General features: G+C 48.8%; 1 protein-coding gene across 1 annotated transcript in view; it reads left to right on the top strand.

The window, feature by feature from the left end:
* The window catches only part of LOC138453779 (PHD finger protein 7-like), a 1,510,505-nt gene that overhangs the window by 1,224,170 nt on the left and 259,981 nt on the right, over window positions 1-26,354 (top strand). Inside the window, exon 10 of the mRNA XM_069606924.1 lies at window positions 2,526-2,642. Coding sequence (XP_069463025.1) covers window positions 2,526-2,642 — 117 coding nt within the window. The remainder of the gene's footprint in view (window positions 1-2,525; window positions 2,643-26,354) is intronic.

Below are 26,354 nucleotides of genomic sequence, written 5' to 3'. Positions count from 1 at the left end.
AAACGTAGGCAGCGCCAGGAAGAATGCCCTGCTCCCTCACGAATGTAGCCTTGAAGCAGAGCTGCAGGGCATCTAATCATTTCACAGCTGCCAGCCAGTCTTGTTACATGGTAGAATGTGTTAGAATAATACCACTGAAGGCTTGAATTATGCTTTTCTTACAGCCCCCCTTTGCTGAGCCCGCTAGAGCATGTCGGCTCCCAGGACGCGAATAGCACCTGATAGATAGCAAGGTCCGGAATACAACTCCCCCCGTATGTAGTTCGCTTCCAAGAACAGAAGCGCTGTGTTCTATTCAACAACTGAAAGATGCCTTCACACTCACAAATTGCAAATTGTTACTAGAATAGATGTTTGACGGTGTCATAGTGGTCGGAGATGTCCATCATCACACCAAGTTCAAAGAAACCCAATAAAGGGGGGTGTTAAACATGTCAAAGCTGATTGTTTGATATGCATTTTGTATATATGTAACTGATGTACGTAATTCACTCTCTTGCGTCCCTCGAGGTCTAGAGATACACGTCGCGGGGCGTGAGACCGAGTTGGCCAACTGAGACTTTTGCTTTGCAATAAAAACCCTAGCTTTGGGAATACAACCTCGTGTCTGGCGTCTCTATCGTGTGTGTGGTGACTCGACTTGTTTCCATAGACGTCAGGGTCTCCTAGGGGACCCTTTCAGTTCAAGGGTTTTTATTGAAGAATCAATGGACGCTAGGGGCATCCCTCTATTGTCTACAAGCACCTCATCCCTAACCCAGATTGGTTTAGTTCCTGGTTAGTATATACTGATTTTTTCATTCTTAATATGCTAAATACTAAATAAACTACAGTGTTTAGCCTAACGGCCCTGGACCTTATCTCACTAATCTCCCTCTACCCGTCCTAACTTTTCCTACTCTAACCAGTTGTTAGTTCTGTATAGTCATAAGGAATACTGCCTTGCAAATACCCTGCTCTAGTCCGAATTTATGATCACGCTTGCTCTCTTCTCCCTTGTCTCAGCCCGTTCTCTCTTTCCTCTTCCACCTCCACCCATCTCCATTCACTCTTCCCACTTCTATCCTGTCCCTTGGATCTCTCTCACTCCTTCTGGTTCCTTCCTCCACCCTTAAATGTTACTACTTTCTCTCTGCTACCACTACTCCCTCCTAACTCCTTCACTTCACTACTCCTGCCTCCACTCCACTACTCCCTCTTCCACTCTGCCCTCCTCTACTCCACTACTTCCTCCTCCACTCCACTACTAACTCTTACACTAAACTACTTCACCTCCCAACTAATACTCCTCCCTACAAATACTATTCCTTCATCACACCAACTACTACTCCTCCCTCTATCTACCAGTATTCAAACACCCTTCTTTCACTCCATAGCATCCACTTCACAGCCACCCCTTACACTAACACGCACACTCACACTGCAGTACCACTTATACTCACTACCCAAAACCTCACCTTCTCTAGAATTCGCTGCCACTATCCGCTGCTCCTCCATTCTTTATAATGGTCGCTTGGTCCACCACCTCCTCGGAATTCACCTGAACAACTCACACTTTCCACCTCCTCTACTGTCCTTTATTCTTATCCCGCTTCTTGAATTTGGCCCCTGTCCCTTGCCAATTTGGCTCTGTCTTCCCCTCCCTGTACGTGGCAGAAGCAGAAAATGTTGCAAGTTAGGGGCCTAACCGGGCCCACTTTCTCCATGTTGACTCACTGCAGAACTGCAATGGCTGCTCAGGAGGGTGACTGTTTGAGTTTGTGTTATGTGGGCTTTGGTCTTGTGGCCCCAGAGAAAAGTACTGGTGTGGGGGAGTTTTTGTCTGCTGACTTGATAGAGTGCTGCACAACTCTGTTTGCCTGCTGTCGTATGTTGCCTCTATCTGTGCTTTGTTTCTTCTCCGGCACGGTACTCCAGTAAGCTGGTGGTCCATCGGGTGGTTTATCTCAATGTGGGTCGAGGTTTTCTGATGTTACTGGAGCACAGATGCCAGTGAAGGGAATCTCGCTCTCTGTAGCATTTCCGTCAGGACATCTATGGAATTTCTGAAACAAACAGAGTTAAACTGGTGAGCTTGTAGGGCACATCGTGTGAGACAATTGTGCACTGCACACAAACATACTGTCACATGGTGGGTGGGCCAGAATTGGGGCCCTCTCAACGGAGACTACCCATCTTAGGGTTAGGACTGCCTCTGAATTTCTCCCTGATAGGCATCTCACCCCAGGCTGAGAGTGGTTCTCATCCCTTATTGACAAGGCCAGTCTACTTGCCTTGTCACAGCACTTGTTATAATATTTAATGCTCAGATTCTTGTCTTCTATCTCACTCTTCCCTACTGTGCGTTACTGTATGATGAAAGTGATCTCTTGCCTCTTGTCTAAATTTGTTTTGTGGCCTGCAGTAGCTCAGCATAGACATTTTGCTACTATTGCACTCATTTTGTTTAGCCTTTTTCAGTAAAATTGAATGAACCTTTTAAGGTATATAAAGAATTCTTGTCAAACACTATTCATTATTTCTAGAGATGCAGCATGGGAACTTGAAGACAATGCATATAGTGAGCTGTATGAAGTACGAAAGGAGTGTGATGTACCCAAGTGCCTCTGTAAAAAAGGAAGGAAATTCTACAATTCAGCGAGGTAAGGAGCTCATTAGCATTGCTTTTTATTATTGTAAGTTATTATATGTGCCATCTCAACTCTCCTTTCCTCAAATAGAGACAGCTTCCAGGAAAGTTTCATTCACTGTATCTATATTAAAAAAAATGATGTTGTACTTGGATACATAAAAATACAGAAACCGATTCTAATCTTAAAAGTAATCCTGCAAGGGTATTAGTTAAGGTGGTTTTAGAGTCTTTAGACAGCTATTCCAGGCTTCTAAACGAAATCGGAATATTTAAAAATACATTAAGTATTGAGTTTCCATGAGTCCAGAGCTCGGAGTGATTAGACACAATTAACCAAGTGGTGTTCATGCCCCTCACATTACACTGGTGCACATTGACATAGAGATATGCATCATTAGTTTGGATAGTAACTTGGAGTTTAAATATTGTGTCAAGCTGGGACACTAAACACTTTTTATTTTGTGATTTTGTTTAGTGCAACATATTGCAGTGAATCCTTAAGGCACTTGTCATTATGGGATATAATAAAGAAAACATGAATACGCCCGAGAATAGAGCACCGTCTTTATGTTGTGTTGAAATTAGTAGAGGTTGGTAATGTCTTTTGGACATTGTGGCGGAATGTTCCATTGGAGGGAAGCATGAATGGCAAATCTTAAGCCTAGTATGATAGAAGTTTTATGGAGTGGGAAGGAGATGTCTAGCAGGTTCTCGTTCACTGATCTGAGAAGTCCATTAGGTTTTTAGGCAACACCAAGTTGGATAGATATTTTGGAGCATTTCCTTGTATGGCTTTGTTCTCGAGAACCAAGGATTTGATATTTCATCTCTTTTTAACTAGGAGCAAATGAAGCAATTTTAGGGTCAGTTGTATATGCTCAAAACGATTTGTGTTGTCAGATTTCAGTACGGGCATAGAATATTGCAATGTTTGAAGTTTCCTAATGGTGTGTTTGTTGGCTCCTTCTAGATTGAAATTCAGTAATCCAGTTTCGGGGTGATTAGAATTTCGGTTACCAGGCTAAATTAATGAGAGAGGCAACATGTTTTTGTATCGTTTTATGGTGAAAATGTGATGCTTTAAAGAAAGAGACAAGTGCAATGTCACTTTTGCCTTGTATTTGTATTTTATTGAATTTATAAAGTGCTGTACAGACAGAGTGTGGTACAATATTATGAAATAAGAGGAGAAAGCATAAAATTAAGAAAGACAAAATACGAATTTGGAGTAAGAACTGAGCAAGTAAACTTTAAGACGTGTGCAGAAAAGAGGAAGAGTGGGGGTAAGCCGTACATCAAGGGGAAGAGAGTTCCAGAGTTTGGGGGCGAGTAAGGAGAAGTGACAGAAGCGAGATCGCGCAATGGGAGCCTTTGGGACAGACAATAAAAATTGCATAGCAGACCAGAGGCACCTGGAGGGAATATGAGGAAGAGAGGAAAGGTAAGGTGGAGCAACACCATGCATGCTTTAATACACAATGGTAAGAAAGTGAAAGAGTATATGATAGTTAGCCAAGAGAGTGACTGAAGCGAGGAGGAAACAGAGGAGCGAGGAGGCAATAGGCAAAGGGTACGAATGGCAGAATAAAAAATAGACTGCAGAAGAGCAAGACGATAGGACGGAAGACCAATGAAGAGAAAGAAACAGTAGTCAAGACAGGAGAAGACACAAATAGAGAGAAGGAGTTTAGTTATATGAAATATAAGGTAGGGGTGGGCTTTGCATATTTTGTGGAGTTGAAATCGGCAAAACTTATCAATAGCATAGATATGTGGGGCAAAGCAAAGGGTGGTGTCAAAGATAATGTCCAGGTTGCAAGCGGAGGAATTAAAGGTGAGCAAGGCTGGGACCAAGGAAATAGAGGGAGGGGTATAGATGGAGGGACGGAGGAAGATAGGAAGAAGAGGATTTCAGTTTTTGTGGTGTTGAGATAGAGGAAGTGGTCATTCATCTAGGCCTGGACCACAAGAAAACAGCAATTAATAGTAGCGTGGAGACAGTCAGAGAAAGAATAAAAGGACACAAAGATCTGCGAGTCATCAGCATAGAAATGGGATGGCAACCTGAAGGAGGAAATAAGAACATAAAGTGGAGTTGTATAGAGAAAGAGGGCCAATGACTGAGCCTTGAGGAACCCCATGTAGAAGAGAATAGGTAGCCACAAGTTTTGCCAGACCAAGAGACTGGGAAAGAGCGACCATCAAGATAGGAAGAGAACTAGTGTAGGTCAGAGTCCGAAAAAAAGAGAGAAGAGACAGTAGTAAGAAGAGTAGGACGGTCCACTGTGTCGAAAGCTGCTGGTAGGTCAAGATGGATGAGAACTGAGGAAAGCTTAGAGTGTCGAGCAGAAAGCAAAGAGTTGGAACCCATAAGAAAAGCTGTTTCTGTTGAATAAAAAGGGCTGGAGGGGCGTGGCCAGCCGAGGACATTGCCAGATGCTTCCTCGGTGAGAACCAGAGCCCGCATCGATCCAATGGGTCCCCACCACCCGTTAAATGTGATGGAATCCACCCTAGAAGCTGGGAGGCAGTGTCGGAACACATCTTGCACAGATCCTGCAAGTTCGAAGGGGCTCTGTTGCCGATTGGCAGAGATCACACTGTTTGAAGGCGCTCGCAGGTGAGGTCAAGATGGCGGACTCAGGGAACGGGCTGCAGCCCTACAGCTATGAAGCAGGCATGTCGTTCAGGATGTGGCCTCTCACCCTCTGGCATTGAGACTGGGCTGCCGACCGTCGGCAGCAGCGACTTTGGCCCTAACTAAGTGGTTTGTGGGGGGATGTAGCGTATACACCAACGGCGGCAGTAGTCATCTGGATCAGTGAAGGAAGTGCGGGTTGACACCTGGTGAGGCTCTGGACCCCGCCGGACCCCGAGGGAAAGCACAGCGCAGTCTGCTCTGGGGCTCCTGGGCATGTGGATGCAGGGGCCCTGTTGAGCTACGCATCATGGGAAGAGAGAAGATCTTCCCGGCAATTAGATAATGGCCCGGCCAGAACTTGCCGAGAGGTAGATCCCCCCCACCGATGGATGGGTGACCGTTAACAAACTGCGGCACCGGGGACAACGTCACTTTTAAAGCAGCATTCGGGAGACTAGCACTGCAAGCTCCAAGGAAGTGAGTGCTTTTGTCACTAGGGAGTGATCCTGGCATGGCTTGCTGAGGCGGTCAGCCTTATTCCCTCACAGCAGTGCATAGTAAGCCTCCCAAACCACCGGCACCTCTTGGCGAACTTGAGTTGAGTAGAGCCAGCCCTGGCTGCACTGCCTATAGACCAGGCTAAAGAAGTCCATATCTCCCCAGACATCAGGGGCCCGGGTTGCAGAGAGGTGGTGTTGGGAGGAGCGGGAAAGGTTTGAAGGCACTTGGCCTGAGGGGGGGGTCAAAGAACTGGCTTCCCCTTCCCCACTGATGGTGGCAGGCGGCAGTTGGCCGGCAGCTGAAGAGGACGTGGATCCGAGTGACAGGAGTACACAGGGGAAGTTAAAAGTAAAAGACTCACTGAAGAGTGGTTTATCTCCGGAGCGTGTTACATCTAGTCCAAGCTGGGGCCTGCTCAAGTTGGGTGTGAGGCATGCGTGACATAGGCATCAGGCTTGGGAATGCAACAGGCTCAGTGGACTGGGCCCTGACGATTACGGCAGCCATCTTAAAGGCTAAATATCGGAAGGTCAGTGGTGCTTTACACAGAATAGATCACACCCTAACGAGAAGAGTAGTGGTAGTTTGATACAGGCAAGAACTGGACCCCTAAAGTCTGTGTGAGGAGATGGGTGGAAGATTGTTGGTGAGTGGTGGCGAGGCAACTGAGTGGAGTGCGTTCCCAAGGGAGTGAATGCAACCACGGGGGTGGGGGGTAATGTCCAAACAGCCAAGCAAGCAGAAGGGCCCCCTTTCTGGAGTCATCAAAACCATGATCCAAGGGCAGGGTGCTGCGAAGCAGCTTCAACAGATGGCAGCGCAGGTCAGCTCGCCCCCAAACCGAAGTACAGAGCCTGAGTTGGAATACCCACCCACGAGGAAATCAAACCTCCAAGAAATGCTGGCAGAGATTCAAAAAGAAATAAAAGACTGTGTTGTCAATCTAACTAAATCACTGACCTCAATAAACAAATGTTGGCAGTATAAAAACGGGTGGAGGAGACTGAAACAACTCTGTGCAAGCAGGGGCACGGACAGGAGTTGGCCAAAAGAATGGAGACTCTGGAACAACAATGGAATGTGTGACAAGCAAACAAGAAGATGCTGAAAATAGATCCAGGAGAAATAACATTAGATTGTGGGGGATACCCATGACCATCTCGGACACAGAATTCATTCAGTACGTGCTAGCCTTGTTCCGCCACTTGTTAAATAACCCACTGAGCGAAGACATCATATTGGACTGAACGCATAGAGTCTACTATCAGTAGTAGAGAAATCTGATTCTGGACACTCTCACGAAGATCCACCTTTTCCAAACAAAGGAAAAGATAATGAAGGAGGCGCCAAAAGGCAAGACCCTGTAAAATTCCGAGACTCCCCCATAATGTTGTTCCAAGATGTGGCCCAAGCAACGCTGATGAAGTCGAAGCGCGTACAAGTGGTAAAGGGTTGGCTACAAGATAAAGGGATTTGCTACAGGTGGCCTTTCTCATGAGGACTCAAGTTCAAACACTGAGGCAAAGCATACCACATATCCGGCTAGGAGGAAATGGCGGATTTAATGGGGAAGGATGAAACTCTGCAGTCGACTGAGGTCTCGGCAGACAGAGACAGAGAAATGCCCGGTGCGCATGACCTAAAAGGAAGGATGGCGACATAGGCGCCCTTCCCCTAAGGGGAGGGGGCGAGGGACTCGAATAGGTTACCTGATATCTAGTTGCCTCCTGGGCAGTTGATGTTGGGATTATCTTATAACTAGTCGAATGGGGTAAGGGATTTAATATGGAGACTTGCAGGTGTTTGGGGGAGATGCAGGTTGGGATTACTGCTCATTTGATTTGGATAGATAGACTTGGGAGCTTGGGGCTGGATTTGTTTGCATAGAGGAAGAAGGGGGGGATTGGTTGGGGCTGCAGAATCGGGCCTTATGAATCCAGGGATGCTCTCAAGGTCCTGGTGGGGATCATCATGGTTTGAACTGTTGGGGACAAGGGTGTTGTGGGTTGTTGAGGGTGGGCTTCTGAGGTTTGGGTTTATTTGTAGCATGATCAGGAATCAGTGCAGTGGTGGATGAGAAAAGGAACTCAGAGTGTGACTGGTCGCTTTGCAGCTGCTAGAGAATAGATGATATAATTACGATACACCTGTGAAGCAGCATTCCATATTGAGGCACTTGGTAGAACTGAAGGCCTTGCTGGTTTTCCTTCAGGGGACGCACTTGCTGCCAAATGACGAAGTTCATATGAAGCATAAAGCATTCCGCCAGCAATATTTTGCTTCTAGTGGGTCAAAGAGGAAGGGGGTAGGGCTATTGGTGGGTACGACGTTAGAGTTTAAAAAACTATTTCTGTATAAGGACCCGCAAGGGATATTTGTGGTGCTGAAGGGGACATTGGAAGATCAGATATTTATATTTGTCTCAGTCTACGCCCCTAATGAACATCAGGATCATTTCCTGGCTTTGTTGCTCCGGAAACTGGGGGAATGGTGTGAGGGACAGATGGTAGCAGGAGGCAACTTTAATTGTGTAATGGACCCTAAACTAGATAAGACGTTAGCCCCCACGACCAATGATAACAGATATTGACAAACCCTGGAAATGTTTTTTAGGGGTCTGAGCCTAATTCAAACTAGGAGCATTTTCCATCACAATGAGAGGGACTACACACACTTATCAGTGGCGCATGTGGGCTTTTCAATGATAGATATGGTCCTGGTATCGGCTACACTAATACCCCAGGTCCTTGCGATAAAAATAGGGGTTCAATATCATATGGACTATGCACCTGTGATCCTTCAGATCCAATAAGCCAAGCCCTTGGTTAGGAAACGCAATTGTGAGATAGTAAAGGGACACTAAGATGTGCTGAAGCAGAAAAACTAGCGATAATGGAGTCATTCCACGCTGGTTTGCTGAAAGGCGAGGATACATTCCCAAGGCTCCAATTTAGCTATTTTGAAAAGTTAGGGCTACGCCAACTATCAGAGGAGCATAGGGCATACCTAAAAGGCCCGATCACAGTAGAGGAAGTGGGTCTTGCTATAAGCTCCTTGCCAACTAACAAAACGCTGGGCCCAGATGGCTTTGGGAATGGCTATTACAAAACATTTAGGGAATGTCTAATACACCCCATGACCAATCTTTTTAATAGGATTAGGGAAGGAGGAGTAATATCAGAAGACATGGGAATCTCCACCACGTCGCTGGAGATCCGGTGGACTGTGCCAACGACCGCCCCATTTCCCTACTTAACGGGGACGCTAAGATATATATGCCAAAGTTCTAGCGGCCAGAATGGTGCGGGTCTTACCCAAAGTGATGTATGCAGATCAGGCCAGGTTTATTATTGGTAGGCACACACAGGACCATATTAGACAGGCTAAAGATGTTATTGACTGGGGGACTAGATCAGGGCAATATTCGCAATAGCAGCACTACATGCCAGGCAGGCTTTTGACAACCTAAATTGTTTTTATTTATTTTTTTAAACAGAGGCTGGCTGTGTTTGGGTGTGGTCTGGAGTTTACAGATATGATGATGACCAATTTCTAAATCCCATCTCAGAAATTTGTGGTCATGGGCAACTGTCGGTTCAGGTGATGATTCAACAGGGTATGCGCCAGGGATGCAAGTTGTCACTGTTAATTTTCACTATGGCCATGAAACTGCTGGCGGCTCTAATTAGACGGGAACAGAATATACTGGGGATGGACAGCAAGAATAGGCTGCACAAGATCGCATTATATGCAGATGATGTGCTGCTATTTCTGCGGACATAAAGAACACATTGCAGAGAGTGATGGCTGTGCTACAGGAGTTTGCAATAGTCTCAGTGTTCACTATTTATTACACCAAATCAAATGCTCTTAACATTTCAGATGACCCAGAAGAGATAGACAGCTTGCGGATCAGATTCCTGCTGATTGGGAACTTAAGGAGAGACAACTTGGGGATCACTCTGACAAGGAAATATAAAAACCTTTATTTAGCAAATATGCCCCTGTTATGGAAACACTTGACGGAAGACCTTAATAGGTGGGATGCACAGGACCTATTGTATTTTACCCCAATAGCAGCAGTGAAAATGATGTTACTGTCTCGACTGTTTGCGTTGTGAGCTCCCTCCCAGTTAAGATAACCGGCCCACATGCTGAAAACGTTGCAGAATTGGATTGTCTCCTTCATCTGGAATAAGAAAAGGCTGAGCGTCCCTAAGACGGTTCTCTTTAGATCACCACTGATGGGGGGATGTGGAGTCCCTGAGATAAAACCATATGTGATGGCAGCCCAGTAGCACCAATGATGTATTGGTCGGGGATCGAACACAAGAAGGGTTGGTAAATAATTAGCCACATCCATCCTGCTGGGAGCATTACAGTTTGTTAGACAAATGGTCCGAGGCACGGGGATCTGCTATTAGAGGCAGCCAAAAGCACCCTTGGGTACCGGACCAAGCCCTGCAGTGGAAAAAGACAGGCCCGGGTCTCGGCCTTATAGCCCAATGGGTTAAAACATGGATTTCACCCTGGGATAGAGCAACGCCTTCTAGTAGCACTGGGAGGACGTGCCACCCTAAGGTTGATGGACTTCTATCAGGAGGGTATCCCGTTGCAGTGAATGCAAAGACAAATTTCATGTGGGGGAGCGAGAAATGTTCTGTTGCATCCAGATAAGGCATTGGCTCTCACAGAGGGTAGTCAAGGAGGCGGGTGTGAGGGTACCACTGGGCTTGGAAATGAATGAAGAGCACGGAAGCCTGATTGAGAGGGGGAAAGTATGCAATTGGAGTCAAGGTAAGAATAAATGTGGTTATAATCTACCCATTCCAGTATCTTAGAAAAATATGGAAGGGGTGTGATGAGCCGGTAGTTAGACAGAGAAGAAGGGCCGAGAGAGGGTTTCTTTAGGATAGGGATAATAGTGGCGGTGTTGAAGAAGGGTGGATAAATAGCAGTAGAAAGAGAGGAAATAATAAGGGACCCCAAGAAGGGGAGAAGAAGAGGATAGACTTCAAGAATAAGGGCAGAAGGAATAGGATCATGCAACACAGGTGGATGGGTCCATGCAAGAAAGCGAGCAGTATTAGAGTCAAAGAGGGGAAGAAACGGATTGGGGAACCAGAGGCGGTAAAGTGTGTGTAGTAGAAAGGAAGGAATGAAGATTAGTAACTGTGTCAGTGAAAAATGACTCAAAGTCAGATGGCCAGATGGAGGAGAGTAAGGATGGGTCAGAGGCTGGAGGGGAGAGAATTCGATTAAGCAGACGAAAGAGACGCCATGGCTGAGAAGAGTAGGACAGAATAAGGTCAGAATATGGACTGCATAACTGTCATCCGAAATATGGGAATAGTCCAATCCTACAGTAATGAATTGCAGGATAGAGCGTTGCTGCCGTGTTGCGGTCTCTGCGTTTTTCAGCGAACGGCAATACCTGAACAGGACAGCTCGTTTCGGAAAAAGAATGTGAGAGCTGCGGGCCCTGGTTGACCCTTACAAGGCCATTGGGTTCATGAATAGAAACATTGGAGGACTGATTTCTCCCTCCAAAAAGTTCTCTCTATCCTGCAATTCATTACTGTAGGATTGGACTATTCCCATATTTCGGATGACAGTTATGCAGTCCAGATTCTTTGGGACATCGCATATTGGTGCAGCAGGTTTTCCTGTTCTTCATAGCAGGAACTTCCAGCTGTTTTTCTTCACTTTTGAAGAGTGTAATTGTTGTTCTCCTGATGAAGACGTAACTCAATTAAAGTTAAATACGTCGAAACCGGTTGAGAAACCAGTGATGAGGTCGATTTCGGACACCAACGTGACCCATCCCAAACTAATGACCACCTGAGCAATTTGTTGTGGTCTCTTATATATTGATTATATATTTTCCTTCTTTTTAATGAAGACAATTAGTAATCGATTGTTAGGACTTTTTTAGGATAAAGTTTTAACTTATATGTGTTATTGTTGTGTATGTACGAATGGCTATTGGATGCCTGTGTATGAATGAGATGAATTGTATGTAAAATCATGTGTTCTTCAATTCTTCCCTGCGATGTAAAAATTGTTGAGTGCTAGGATTAATTCTTGAGAAAAATTCTGCTATTTAAATAATGAATCAGGTCTAATTAAATTTCTTGATTCTCTTGTTTCTAAAATTGTATCTTCTGGATTCCTTTTTTCCGCAATTAGTAGTGTACTAATACCCTGACCCAGAGTGTGGGGTTCCCTGTGTCTTTCAGATAAATACATCGTATAGTGCTTGCCACCTTTCGTATCCTGGTAAATGCAAAAGTGTGCGAGTGTCAAACCACAAAAACTGTAAAAATATCACAGCTTCTACTGGCTTATCATAGGCACATTGTAAAAGTAACCAAAATGCCTTTATATAAAAAGATATGACACTAAGGGCCTCCTCACGAGTTGGGTGCCACCCAACTGTATTTGCATTACCGCCCAACTGTCCAGCGGTATTATCGCTGGATCACGGATTCAACGGTAAACGTAATTCCCCATTCCCTATGGGGAACTTTCACCAGTATTACCGTGTGGTAATTGCGCTGAAAATCAGCATTTTTTTCAGCGTGTTCACTCCGAGCACTGAGCTGCGGGTAAACAACATTAAATGAACACGTGGCGCATTTCAGAGAGTTTCTTTCTGTTTTAATGGTTTGTATGGAGGATGGGGAACACTCCTTTGACACTCTAAATGCGACTTAGTTCACAGACTATATATATTTAAGGACATCACAATACTGTTACAGGAAGTCTATCCCTGAATACCCCACATATAAAATTCTAACTTTAACTTTTACAATGCAAAGGGAGGGAAAGACATAGGGATCCACTGGAGGAGTTACTTCACGAAGTTGGATTGATGCCTACTGGTGATGATTCCCATGGCAAACCCCTTTATTATATAGGAGGGGATTTTAATCTAAAAATGGGAAATGCATTATGTGAGATGGCTTCACAAAGTGAAGAGGATACAGCTTTGTATCTCCCCATTCCGGTTTTGTCTGATCTAACCTCTGATGCCCCTGGTTGGGAATTCCTGTTGAGGTTATATGAGTTGGGCTTACGTCCAGTGAATGGCAGGTGCCCCTCTGATGTTCCAGATAGGTATACTTTTAGTAACTCTAAATATTGTTCTATTAATGATTATTGTGTTGTGGATATATCTAGCTGGAACTTGATTAATGATTTTGAAGTGCTTCTATGTCTGGAAAGTGACCACGACCCTTTGATGTTAGCTATTAAATGTCCATTGCCCTTGAATAGTAGACAACCTTTTTCAGGGGAATTAGAAGTTATTACTGAAGATATCTGTAAACCATCATTGTGGCCTCAATGTGATCATGAAAATGTGATGTCGAGATGTATTTGTCATGCCCTGCCTTGCCTTGAAGAATGTCTGAATCCCATTACTGATCTAAACAGGGTGCTGAATAAATGGGGCAGTTTAATGAGGATTGCAGGTGAGTCTTTTGTGGGTCCTAAAGGGAAGCTAAGGCATGACAACAAAAGGCTAGGGTGGTTTGAGAGCAAGTGTAGGTCTGCTAAACAATCACTCCTCATAGCCTTGAAGCACCCATTTAGGTTCAGCAGGGAAATTGCAGCCTGTAGGCTATTATATAGAAATGCAGTGATCAAGGGAAAAGCAGAATGGGCTGCAAAGAGATGGAAGGATCTGGAAATGGCCGCCGTCTCTGGTGATTACAAACTATATTGGAGAACGATTGCTGCTGGTTTAAATAACAATTCCGACGGGCCACCAGGGGGCACACAGATGGAGTAAGACTCTTTGTGAGTGTTAAGACGGATTTCTGAACTCTGACCTGGTGGGCAGATGTTCAGAAGGCCAGCCTGGTTTCTTGGAAAAGGTTAACCTCTAGACAAGCCATACCAATCAAGGTAGCTTATGGCAGGCGGTCAAGACTAAGGGCCTCATTACGAGTTTGGAGGCAGCCATGGTGCTATTAGCACCATGGCTGCCTCCAAACCGGGCTCCATTACAGGGTTCCTTCAATGAGGAATAACCGGGTCATTCCAACATTGGAGGACCTGGTAATTCCTCCTTGAAGGAACCATTCCCCATTCCCATTTGAGCCCCCATAGGGATCAATGGGAATGGGGAGGTAGGTAATAATGGGCACATTACAAATGGCCCGTTATTACCTCCCTCTTCCCCTTGAGGGACCCGGAATGGACGTCTGGTTTTACCAGACATCTGGTCCGGGTCCCGCAAAGGGAACCTCGTAATCGGCACTCACGTAATGAAGGGTGCCGGTCCCATACCGGCACCCTTCAATACGTGAGTGCCAGGGTCGTAATGAGGCCCTAAGTCTCAGGAGGGGTGAGGGTGACTGAAGGACTTCAATGAGCACACAGAGCAAGGGCACTTACAAATTGCTCCCAGACAGGTGTATATATCAAAAATATAAACACATTTATTACAAGGATGTTGTAACTCAACACACAGTAAAAGAATCACAGCAATCCTACTAAACCAACACACCACAATCAATACAAGATATATACCACCACAATCAATACAAGATCTATACAAGACCATTGGGGTCTAAAGGGTTAAAGGCACGAAATATGTTCACAATCTAGAGGGGAAGGAAAATAGGCAGTGCAGGTAGTCTTTAGTCCCCTTCAACATCAAACACACACCTAACTAAGAGGCACTCCAAACCCTAAGAAGAGAGGAGCCTTATGCTCAATAGTACATGCAGTGCAGGCACACACGGTTGTTCCAATGGGCAAAATGAGGTCTCTTCAGTGGTCTCTAGCTGCTCAGGAAGGTGGGTGAAGCGATGAAGAATAGATTCCCACTATTCGAGGAGGGCCTCCACTTGAAGGCAGAGGTGATCCCAAGGTTCGGGAATAGTTTGCTAGTTCGCACTAGCAGTGGAAAGGAGAGGGACCCTCAGGGGCCACTCCTGCGTAATAATGGATGGAGGCGCTAGGGGTCACTGGTTAGGGTTAGGTTTACTCACTGACCCAGGTGCACTCTGGGCCAAACTAAGCCAGTCTAGTCCACTTCGGTTGCGGGTTCTACTGCGGCAATATGACGGCTCTGCAGCTTTCAGTTCCGAAGATACAGAGAGGGTTCCCTAATGGGACAGTGGTGATTTCTCCGCTCGTGATGGATGGATCAGGCCAGTTTCACTGCAGCAGGCGTCAGGGGCAAGAGGGGCACAAATGCAGCGCACCTGCAAAGATCATTGCCGCAGCTGGGCAACACGGTAACCGCGTTTACTCCGGTCCTGGCACACTCGTCTCACTTCAGGCCTGGGAATGCCAAGTGTTCGAAATTTGGTATGAGGGTGCCAGGGACACAGAGCTAGCAGTATACCAAGTTTCGAGGGCCTCCTCAAAACAAAGGCAGAGACAGAGCAAAGGTCCTGTGTAAGCTGGTCGGCCCACTGGTTGGCCCAGGAACACTTCCGAGAAGGCTTACTTGCAGGTTTTGTTGAAGATGGCGAGAATAGTTGGTCCCACTATTCTATTAGGTCGAAGCGCCTTCGCAGACCTTCTAGGACGACCAGAGGCAGAGGGGTCCCACAGGACGACAGCGGGCTCAGGGTGCCAAACCTTCCAGCGGTTGCTCGACTCGGCTTCGTCGTTTCAGGACACTTGGATCCTATCCTTCGTTCAGTGACAACTCCAGAGATCGACATGGTATGGGTGTTTTCAGCCTCCTCTTATCCAAAGTTCCCTTTGCGCCAAAACGGAGAGGACCCAATGGGAGATCTGCCCACAAACGCACACTCCATACGTGGACCAATCATGGACACGGTGGTCCCAGGCATTCACAGCACTCCAGACTCTCTGGCACCCAGGATGTGTAATGGGGACAGACACCCCAGCCCAAATCCTGGAGGCACACACACAGGGCATGCAGAAGCTCGCGAAAGCTTGGTGTTTCGTAGGAAACTGCATGACCAAATAATGACTGACCCTGGTTGTTTCGACCTGGGGAAGGCAAAGGGGCAAGATGGCCAAAGGACAGGACAAAGAACCTTGTGGCATGGCCATTTTGGAGCAAGGCCACCTATTTGTGTCAAACGCGGTTAACACGGTTTAAATGGCAGGAAAGGGTTACAATTATATGAAACGATAAGCTGCCACCAGCCCTGTCCATGACACATCTGCACCTCCCAAAAAGTCCTACAAGAGTATCCAGAGTCTTTGTAATTGAGACCCAAGTGCACTATACTGTAAGGTACATTGGGCACTTGTTACATGTTGCAGAAAAGTTGCAACATTGGAAAAGGACTAAGGGAAACATAGTCTCCCAGCACTGACTGTCTTAAGGGCATGTCAGTTTCCCCATACACAGTGAGTGAAAGCCCGGAGGAGTGTAGCAGAAGGCTGTGCTCCCCTGGCAAAGTCAGACTAAGGTGTTTAAACAGAAGCAAAACGTTTAGGGGTGTACAACTGGAGGGAAAATTACATATAAAATGAAATCTTTCCTAACACTCGCCCCTCCCAGAGTAAGGACATGGGGACTTAATCCACCCCAGGATGAGTCTCATGTTCAGGTCGGTTAAACATTCTGGACAACCCATCAGCATTGCTATGTTGGACACCTGGCCTATGCTCAATAGTGAAGTCAAAGCCTTGCAGACTTATGGACCACCTGAGCAACTTTGGATTCTCTCCCTTCATGTTCATTAGTCACTTGAAGGGTTTATGGTCAGTTTGCACAGTGAAGTGGGTTCCATAGAGGTAGGGGCTCAGCTTCCTTAGGGCCCACACAACAGAGAAACATTCTTTCTCTACTGTGGACCATCTGAGCTCTCTGTCCTTAAGCTGGCGAATAATGAAGCCAATAGGGTGTTCCTTACCCTTCTCATCTACTTGTGATAGTACAGCTCCTATCCCATTGTCAGAGGCATATGTCTGCACAATAAAAGGTATTTGGTAATCAGGGGCCTGGCACAAGGAGTCTTTTTTTTTAAAACTTTGATTTTTATTAGCATTTCGTAAAACAGAACCAAAACCCCCATCACCCCCTCTTTCGTGACCTCCCCCCTCTCTCCCCCCCTCCGTGTCCAATCCAAACATAACAGCAGAGAAGAGACCAAACAATGTACTTCTTTTCCTAGGTCTGTGAAGTGCCGCAACTTGTGACCAATTCAGTTACAGTCTTGAAGCCGACATCGCCCCGGGTCGTGGGTACCCCCCATTTGGGTGCCGTCCTTCGCAGCAGTGATCACGCCCCGACCATCCAGGGGCGCTGTCTCGGAATCAGTGAACATCCCATCCCCATGTCTGCTGGACCCCATACCATTCAGCGAGGAATGAGCCTGAATCTCTGTTCACCAAGGCAGTCAATTTGTCCATCAAGAACATGTTCTTACATTTTTTTGTCCATTCCTCTTTAGATGGTGTTTCCAGGCTCTTCCACCTCTGGGCAAGGGCCACTCTGCCTGCTCTCAACATAGTTTCCCACATCCTTGGGTACCGGTGTATTTCTGCTTCCTCCGGGGGGGAGGCCCAGCAGCATGGTCAGTGGGTTGAGGGGAAGAGGGTCCTCCGTTACCTCCGCTATCCAGTCTCTCACCGATTCCCAATAGGTTTGCACTTTCGGGCATAGCCACCACATATGGCCTCTGGTCCCTATCTGGCCACAGCCCCTCGGGCATTCAAGTGATACCCCTGTAAACATTTTCGAGAGTCTTTCCGGGTCCCTGTGCCACCCCTGCAGGATTTTAAAACTGTGTTCCATATCCGAGGTGAAAAGATTGCCATGAAACGATATCCTGAAAATGCGAGCCCAGGCGTCCTCTGATATCTCCTCCCCCACCAGATCATTCCAAAAACCCTGGAAGCCTCGCCTAGCCTGGAGGTAATGGGTGTTTAGGACAGAGTACATACTGGAGACCGCTCCCTTTCCAGAGGTTGCTGAATCAAGGAGCTTCTCGAAGGGAGTTAGTTGTCTCCGCAGGTTTGGGCCCCATGTCGGGTCGTTGAGAATGCCCTTGAGACGGAGGTATTCAAAAATGGAGAGAGTCCCATCACCCAGACCCTCCCGGAGATCCTCATAGCTCAAGAATTCTCCCTCCCTAAACAGCTGGCCCGCCCATTCCAGTCCTGCATCAGACCAACGCTGGGATTGCCTAAACCCTCTGCTGCCCAATTTCAGGGGGGGCCCCCACAAGGAGGTCATGGGGGACGGCCATGAAGAAAGATGCGCTGTCCGGGGGCACTCCCTCCAGATGTCCCAGAGAACACCCAGGGTGGGGTGGGACAGTATTTGTTTCGGGATAGACCTGCGAGGGGCCCACAGGAGGCCCCGAACTTTTAGGGGGTGAACATCCATGTCCTCTAGATAAGACCAATATGTCCGTAAGCCTTCCTTCATGTGTTCTAGAAGGACCCGTAGTTGTGCTGCGTGGTAATACAATTGGAAGTCTGGGAGACCAAAACCCCCCTCCTCCCTCCGGAGCGTCAGGGTGGCCCTACCAATCCGCGGGGTTTTCCCCTGCCAAATGAAATCTCGGACCCCCTTGTGTAGGTCTATGAAGGTTTGAGCGGGTACCCGGGTAGGGAGGGCTGTAAAGAGGTATAAAAGCCGAGGCAGTATGTTCATTTTGATGGCCGTCATCCGACCATACCATGAGAGGATCATTCCACCCCATCTCCGCAAGTCAGTGGCGATCTCAGTCAGCATGGGATTGTAGTTGGAAGACCCTAGTTTTGTTAAGTCCCTAGTGAGGAGAACCCCCAGGTATTTTATGGTGTTCTTGCCCACCGCTATCCCATGAAACCTAGTCAGGGGGTCTAGTACCGGGTCCACCAGGCGTATCGGGAGGAGAACAGACTTGGCAGTATTTATTTTCAGGCCTGAGAATTTCCCGAAAGAGCTGACCAGGGACAGGAGGGAAGGGACCGAAGAGCCCGGGTCCACCAGGTATGCCAGAATATCATCCGCAAACAGGGATAGCTTGAATTCCACCTCTCCCCTTACAATACCCCTGATATCTGGGTGAGACCTGACGGCTTTGGCCAAGGCCTCCATCGTGAGGACATACAGGAGGTGGGAAAGGGGGCAACCCTGCCTAGTCTCTCGAGTAAGAGGGAAGGATTCCGACAGCACTCCATTCACCTGGACCCTTGCGGTAGGGGCTCTGTAGAGGGCGGCAACCCAGCTTAGGATGTGTGTTCCAAAGCCCATTCGTTGGAGGAGGAGGGTCATATATCTCCACTCTATTCTATCGAAAGCTTTTTCGGAGTCCAGGGACAGGATGCATGCATCGAGGTTCGAGTTTTGGGCGAAATTAATCAAGTCTATCGTTTTGCGGATATTATCCGATCCCTGTCTGCCCCCAATGAAGCCCACCTGATCCCCGTGGACCAGCTTCTGCATTATCCCCACCATCCGCCTACCCACCACCTTGGCCAAAATTTTGACATCGATGTTGAGCAATGATATGGGTCGGTAGGACGAACACTCCCTCAGGTCTTTGCCTTCCTTGGGGAGGACCGCTATAATGGCTCCCATCATGGTGTCAGGGAGAGTGCCCCCCTCCAGTACTGAATTGAAAACTTTCGCCAGGTATGGGGACAGGGTGGATCGAAATCTCTTATAAAAATACACAGAGAAGCCATCCTCCCCCGGGGAAGTCCCTACCTTCATCCCGCTGATCACTCTCTCCACCTCTTCCTCGGTCACCCGCCCCTGCAGCCCCTCTGCCTGTTCTCGTGAGAGGGTCGGTATCTGTATGGAGTCGAGAAACTCCTTGATTTTGCCCTCTCCCCCATCATATTCGGAGGTGTATAATGACTCGTAGTATTGCCGGAAGGCTTTGCATATATGGGGGGTGTCATAACCTAACATTCCCCCGCTGTCCCTCACCTCCTTCACCATCCTGCTTCTCTGGACCTCCCTTAATTTCCAGGCCAGGATCCTGTCCGCTCTGTCCCCCTTCTCATAGTATTTCTGTTTAACCATTTGGAGGCTCCTCTCCGTTTTGTGGAGGAGAAGGTCCTTCAATTGGAGCCTGTAGTCCTCCAGGGTGGCCACGCGGTCTCGTTCTAGGGTCTGTACCGGGGAGCACCCCGGTTGGAGGCGTGCTATTTTTCCCCTCTGGATCCTCTCTTGGGTCTCCCTTTCCTTCTTCTGTCGGGAACCTATTTTTATAAGCACTCCTCTTAGTGTCGCCTTGAAGGCGTCCCAGAGAGTGTGCGTACCAACTTCCCCATTGTCGTTTATCTCAAAGATCTCTGTAATGGCCTCCAGTACAGTCTGGGCATGAACCTCGTCTCTCAGAATGGCATCGTTACACCTCCAGCGTCCCCTCCGTTCTCTGCACCAGTCCCCCGCCAAAGTGACCCTAACCAATTCGTGATCCGACCAGGGGACAGGGTCTATCCTGTAACCCGCTATGTGTGGTCGGAGTGCCTCATCCGCAAGGATGTAATCTATTCTGGAGAAGGCTTTATGGGCAGAGGAATAGTAGGAGAAAGAGGGAGTCCCCGTTCGGGGGGTGGGTAGAGTGTCCACCAAGTTCAAATCCTCATTCACCCTTTGGAAGCAGCGTGACGTGACTTCACCAGCGGGTTTGGGGTTTGGTACGCCCACCCGTTGTCTATCCCTGGATGGGTCCAGGACCATATTGAAATCGCCTCCCACCACCAATGGGCCCTGGACAAAGGTTTTCAGCCTCTCCCCCACTCCCTCCCAGAATTGAGCCTGGCCTTCATTTGGGGTGTATACTACCACCAGGGTTATGGGCGATCCCTGTAGGGAGCCTCGTATGAAGAGGTAGCAGCCTTCGGGGTCCCTTAGGATAGAGTCTTTCTCAAAACCCATCCCCTAGCGATCAAAATTGCAAACCCTCTTTTCTTTCCTTTGTGAGATGCATAGAATATCTCCTCGATACCGCCACCCCGCAACTTGGGCTCCTTCCCCCTAGCCCAGTGTGTTTCCTGCACGAAGAGTAGATCCAACTTAGCCCTCCTAAATTCTCTACTGATTAGGGATCTTTTCGTGGGAGTGTTCAGGCCCCGTACATTCAGGGTTCCCACCCCTAGGGCCGGTCGGTCGTCAGCCATCATCTCTGTCGCCTTTCCCCTTGGTCACCAGTGTCGCGTTGGCACTCCCTCCCTGCATACTGTGTTTTCTTGTTTGTATCTCTTTGAAACGGTTCCCCAACTCCCCCCCATGCTTTCCCCACCCTAGAACCCCCAACTTGTAAACGGACCCCCACCCCTCTCCCCGGCGTCTAGCCATGTAGTTCTTCCATTCCTGGATTGTTGGCTGGACCACCAGCCGGTTCCCCCCGGCCAGGCGTCAGTTCCAAAGCGCGCTAACGTGAGCCCCCCTTCCCCATCCCATCTCTCCCCCGAACCTCTCAATTTGATCACTCTCCCGGGCCCTGGTTGATGCTTCTCTCGGTTCCCACAGTTGTGTTCCCCCCTAACGCCCCTTATACTTGCAGTTCTAGGGGGTGCAGTGAACGAAGCGTCCCCAGAGTCCTCCTATTTTCAATCTCAGAGATCTGCGCGGGGTCGCTGGTGTCACCCTTCTGAGTCGGCGCGGTCGTCCTCCATTGATGTTGGTGGTGTGTTCAGTTTCTTGAACTTCCTCGCACCGGTTTTTCTCCTTCTGGAGTTGGGCTGCCCGGGGGCGCCCCCGCGGAGCGCCTCCGGACCCACTGGCCACTCCGGAGAGCGGGTACACCCACATAGTCTTGGATAGCACCCTTAATGTCTTCTTCCGTTACCAGCGTAGTGCGTTGGCCTAGGTATTCAAAGGACAGAGAGAAGGGATATCCCCATCTGTAACGGATGCCTTTCTATTTCAGTTGTTGTGTCAGGGGGCGGCACATCCTTCGTTTAGCTAGGGTGTAAGCTGAAAGGTCTTGAAAAATGGCGATTTGTGCGCCGTTATAAGTTATCGCCCCCGCCTTCCTCGCAGCCTCCAGAACTTTAGCTTTCTCCGTGTAATAATGGAAACGAGCCAGAACCGACCTGCGGCTCCCCGATCTTCCCCCGGCCCTGTGCACCCTGTCGAACGTGAGTTCCGTCGTCATTTCCTCTGCAAACAGGAGGATGATGATGTCTTTCACCACTCGGGTCAGCTCCCTCTCCGTCTCACCCTCCGTCTCCGGGATTCCAAAGAACCTTAGATTGTTCCGCCTTTCCCTATTTTCATAGTCGTCCATAATCCTGGCTCTCTCCTCATCCCTCTTTTCCAGAGCCGCAAGCCGTGTTTCGAATTGGATTTCCTGAGATGTAGAGGACGATTGATAATTCTCCACTTGTAGGACTCTGTCCTCGATTTTGCCTACCCTTTGGTCTAGTTTCTCAAACTTCTGGGCAATGTCGGCTCTCATTTCTCTGATCTCCTGGAGGATGGAGGCAAAGCCCCTCTCCATCGCCGTAGTGGATTGGCCTTCGGATTCAGCGTGGGCCATGGTTCCAGAGATGGTGGAGACCTCGGTGGTGTTCTCTGTTTCTTGGAAGCGAAACGTTTGTAGGCCTTCTTCCAGCTCATGGGGCTTTTTTGATCCCCTGCCGCGGGGTCCGCTGTGGTCAGAGGGGCCTTTGGGGAGAATACCGTGCCGTCCCGGGGCCAGTCCGTAGTACGTCGCACCAATGGGGTTTGCAGGCGATGGATTGTCTCCTGCGGGGTGTGAAGTAGACCTTCAGGCGGGCACTCGCCCCGCCAGCCAAGGACGGGGGCCTCTCACCTGGGTAGTGGGCAGCCTGCGTGTTCGGGGTGGGCCGGGGGTCCAATGATGTGAGGGACGCCAAAGGTGTGTTCCAATGCCCTTGAGCGGCGTGATCGTGGGGTCACTCTTCAGGTTTGAATTGTTCAATGCCCCCGGCTGTGCGGAGCACCGCGGCCCCGCGGGCCCCTAGGGTTGTGCTGCGCTGACCCGGGGCCGTGTAGTTATGGATGTCTCCGGGGGTGAGGGCTTTAGCTCTTATAGATGAAGGGGCAGCCCCCCAGGCGGGCACTGGCCCCGCTTATCCAATGCCGGGGCCTCACACCTGGACCGTCTGTTCACTGTCTTCCCCAGGGGTGGTGGCCTCGGGAACCTCCGTTGTCCAGCGGGTGCTCGTTCCGGGGCGTGGCCCTGGGGGTCTGCCCCTGTTGTGCCCTCAGCCGTGGGGGTCTGCGCCGCCCACCCTCTGGCTGGGGGCCACTGTTGTGACCCAAAGTGCCATGGTGGGGGGGGCGGCGACGATGTATTTCTATGTTTCTGGTCGAGTAGAATTCCAGGCCAGACCCCCAGGGGGTATAGGGGCACGGGGTCCGCTGCGGGCTGATCCGTCTCTGTTGGCCGTGTCTTCTGCTGAATTCGCCGTGAGGCGGGCACACGCCCTGGGAAGGAGCCCAGGGGCCACCACCTACACGAGGATACCCTGCTCTTAGGGGTCTTGTTGTTCGGGGGGTCTGGGGCTGTCACACCCTACAATTGCCTCAAAAAGTCCCTCTGCAGGCCCCCGGTGTCCAGGGGGGGCGTGTGGGCTCAAGCCCTGTCCCGTTCGGGCCCCCGCGAGTTCTAGGTCGGGCCCGGGTCCCTCTCACCTGCCTCGCTTCCGCGAGCGTTGGCAGGCCCAGGAGCCTCGTCACGCCGTGTTCCACCCGCTGGAAGGGGCCTCGGCGCCCCCGCTGCTTGAACCGCGGCTCGAGGTTCCGCCGCCAGGGGCCTCCGCCTCCCGCCGGGACCGTCCCCCCGTGCCGCGGGGCCGCGCCGGTGGAAGTCACGCCAGAACCGGCGTGTTGTGCGAGATAGGGGGCAGGTGCCCCCGCGGGCCTCCGCAGCCCTCCCACACCGCGGCTCTCCACACTGCCTCGGGGCCGAACAGGGCCGCTCGCGGCTCCCCTCCTGGAACATCAAAGTCCCGTTCCCGGGCACCCGAGGGACCCTGGACGTCACTCCTTCGCCCGGGGGGGGCCCCGGGTTTCACCACACCTGTGGGCTGCAAATGTTCCGTGGAGGGGCAACGGGGGGGCTCAGTCCCTCGTTACGGCCCAGCTTCGCGGGAGCAGCGTCTTCAGGCAGCCATCGCCTGTGCGCCCCCTGGTGGCCACCACAAGGAGTCTTTTAAGTAATTCAAGGCCTTCTCACACTCTTCAGACCAAGATACCTTCTTGGGTTTCTTTGGAGTGGTGATAGCAGTCAGAGGGGCAGCTATGGTGCCATAGTCTGCCATGAAATGTCTGTAATACCCAGTGAGTCCTAAAAAGGCTGTCACTTGGGTCTGAGTAGTGGGGGTAGGCCAGTCTTGTACTGCTTGTACTTCACTGGGTAGAGGCTGTATCCTCCCTCCACCTACTTCATGTCCAAGATAGACCACTGATCCTTGCCCAATCTAGCACCTACTGGCCTTTATGGTCAAGTGGGCCTTTTGAAGAGCCTGTAACACAATCCTAAGGTGTTTCACATGGTCTTCCCAGGTGGCACTGAAAACTGCTATATCATCCAGATATGCAAGACAGAATTCATCCAACCCATTCAACACATGATTCACAAGCCTCTGAAAAGTGGCAGGTGCATTCTTCAACCCAAAAGGCATTACCCTGAACTGGTAAAGACCCTCGGGTGTTGAAAAAGCTGTCTTCTACTTGGCATGTTCTGCAAGAGCTATTTGTCAATAGCCTGCAGTGAGGGCATATGTGCTGAGGTATTTGGAGGCACCCAAAGTATCCACCAGCTCATCTGTTCTAGGCAAGGGGTGTGCATCTGTCTTGGTGACAGCATTCAGAGCCCTGTAATCCACACAGAACCTCAACTCAGAAGTACCTGCTTTTGGAACGAATACCACTGGGCTGGACCAAGGACCACTAGAGAGTTCAATCCTCCCAAGATCCAACATTTTGTTGACCTCTGTCTTAATGTAAGACCTTACTTTGTCTGACATTCTGTATCCCCTACTTTTGGCATGTACACTGTCTCCTGTGTCAATATCATGTTTGCACCAAGGTGTCAAACCAGGGGACTGTGAGAACAAGGGGGAAAACTGCCTAAGCAAACTTTTCACATCTGCTTGCTGATCTGAAGTCAGGTAAGGGCCACTCGGACACCCTGTATGGAGCAGTCTGAAGGACTGCCTTGGAGCAGGTCAGGGAGAGGTTCTGCCTCCTCTTCCTCAACATCTGAAGCGAGTAGCAGTGCAGCGATTTCAACTCTTGGGATGAAAGACTTCAGTCTATTCACATGGAACACTTTGGAGCCTGTCCAGCCCCTCCAAGGTCCATTGAATAGTTGACCTCACCCAGTGACTCCACCACTGTGTAAGGGCCTGACCATTTGTCCTGCAAATCCCTAGGCCTTATAGGAATGATGATCAGGACTTTCTGACCAGGCGTGAAAGTGATGAGGGAAGCCTTCTGGTCATACCAATGTTTCACCAGTGCTTGTCCCGCCTTCAGCTTCTCACTAGCCAGACCCATCAGGAGTACCATCCTTTTTCTGAGCCCTAGCACATAGTCCACTATGTTGGTAGTAATAGGGGGAGTGGGCATCTCCCATCCCTCCTTGACTATGGCAAGCAGTGTAGGAAACCATCATATGTAAAGACATGTTATGACCTTGCAATTGAATTCAACAAGAAAAAAGAACCTTATCTGTTCAAGTCCAATGAAACTCATTTAGTATTTTATACCTACCTAGAGAATTCACTCATGAACTCCACGCGAAGGAAAATAGCAGGAAAAGCAACACCTGTTGTGTCCAAAATCACGGATTCTACAAATATTGAAATATTTTCTATGAGAACCCTCCTATTGCATTCTAAAACTAAAGATGAGTTAACAGCTTAACTCTCAAACAAAGCAATTCTGCATGCAAAGATGATAAGAAGCATGGTAGCCAGTTAGAGAAATTAAGCCAAGTCATCAGATTGAAATGATGTTGGAGACATTGAAAGCAAACATAAGGAGGCAGACACAAAAATAATTGTTCACTCCTGTTATGTATCACGTCGTGCTACTACCCACTACATTATTTACGTGCTACTGATGTTTTTGTCCTTTCAGTGTGGTGGTCACTGTTTTCCCATCTCACAGCATATTTGTCACAGGAGTTGGACCTAATATAAGATTTATAGATCTCAAACGTGTGTGCTCCTGCTTAGGGCCTACAAAGTGTAGGCATTACTAGGCCTTCATGTTCTTTCAGGCTATGATGTTTACGAAGCAAGGAAAATTATCCTTCTGGAAAGTTTTCAAGACTTCAGAAAAAGAAATCCTTGAAGCTTTGGGAAGACTTGATAGCTAGAAGAATTAAGAAGGAAGATGAACGATTGATAGAGCTATTCATTTGTCTACTCACCAGGAACAAGGATTTTAGGCATTGGTCAACTGCATTGGTGGATGTTCACCAAATAAGAGATGTAAAGTGAAAATCTGCCACCACACAACATCCTCTCTTATACCATACATCTTAAGGACTCATTACCAGGTGATGGAGTGGCGATGTGCTGATCAACAACACCCAAATCTCCCAGAGCCTTCACAATTCGGGTGGGAGAAGGCTGATAATCAATATTCTCCTGCTATGTATACACTTCCTTGTATACTGTAATCAGTCATACAGCTGGTACGGTGTG

The sequence above is a fragment of the Ambystoma mexicanum genome, chromosome 4p, assembly GCF_040938575.1.
Source record: "Ambystoma mexicanum isolate Mex_15411 chromosome 4p, UKY_AmexF1_1, whole genome shotgun sequence".
NCBI classification, from domain to species: Eukaryota; Metazoa; Chordata; class Amphibia; order Caudata; family Ambystomatidae; genus Ambystoma; species Ambystoma mexicanum.
This window is presented reverse-complemented; position numbering and strand designations above follow the sequence as displayed.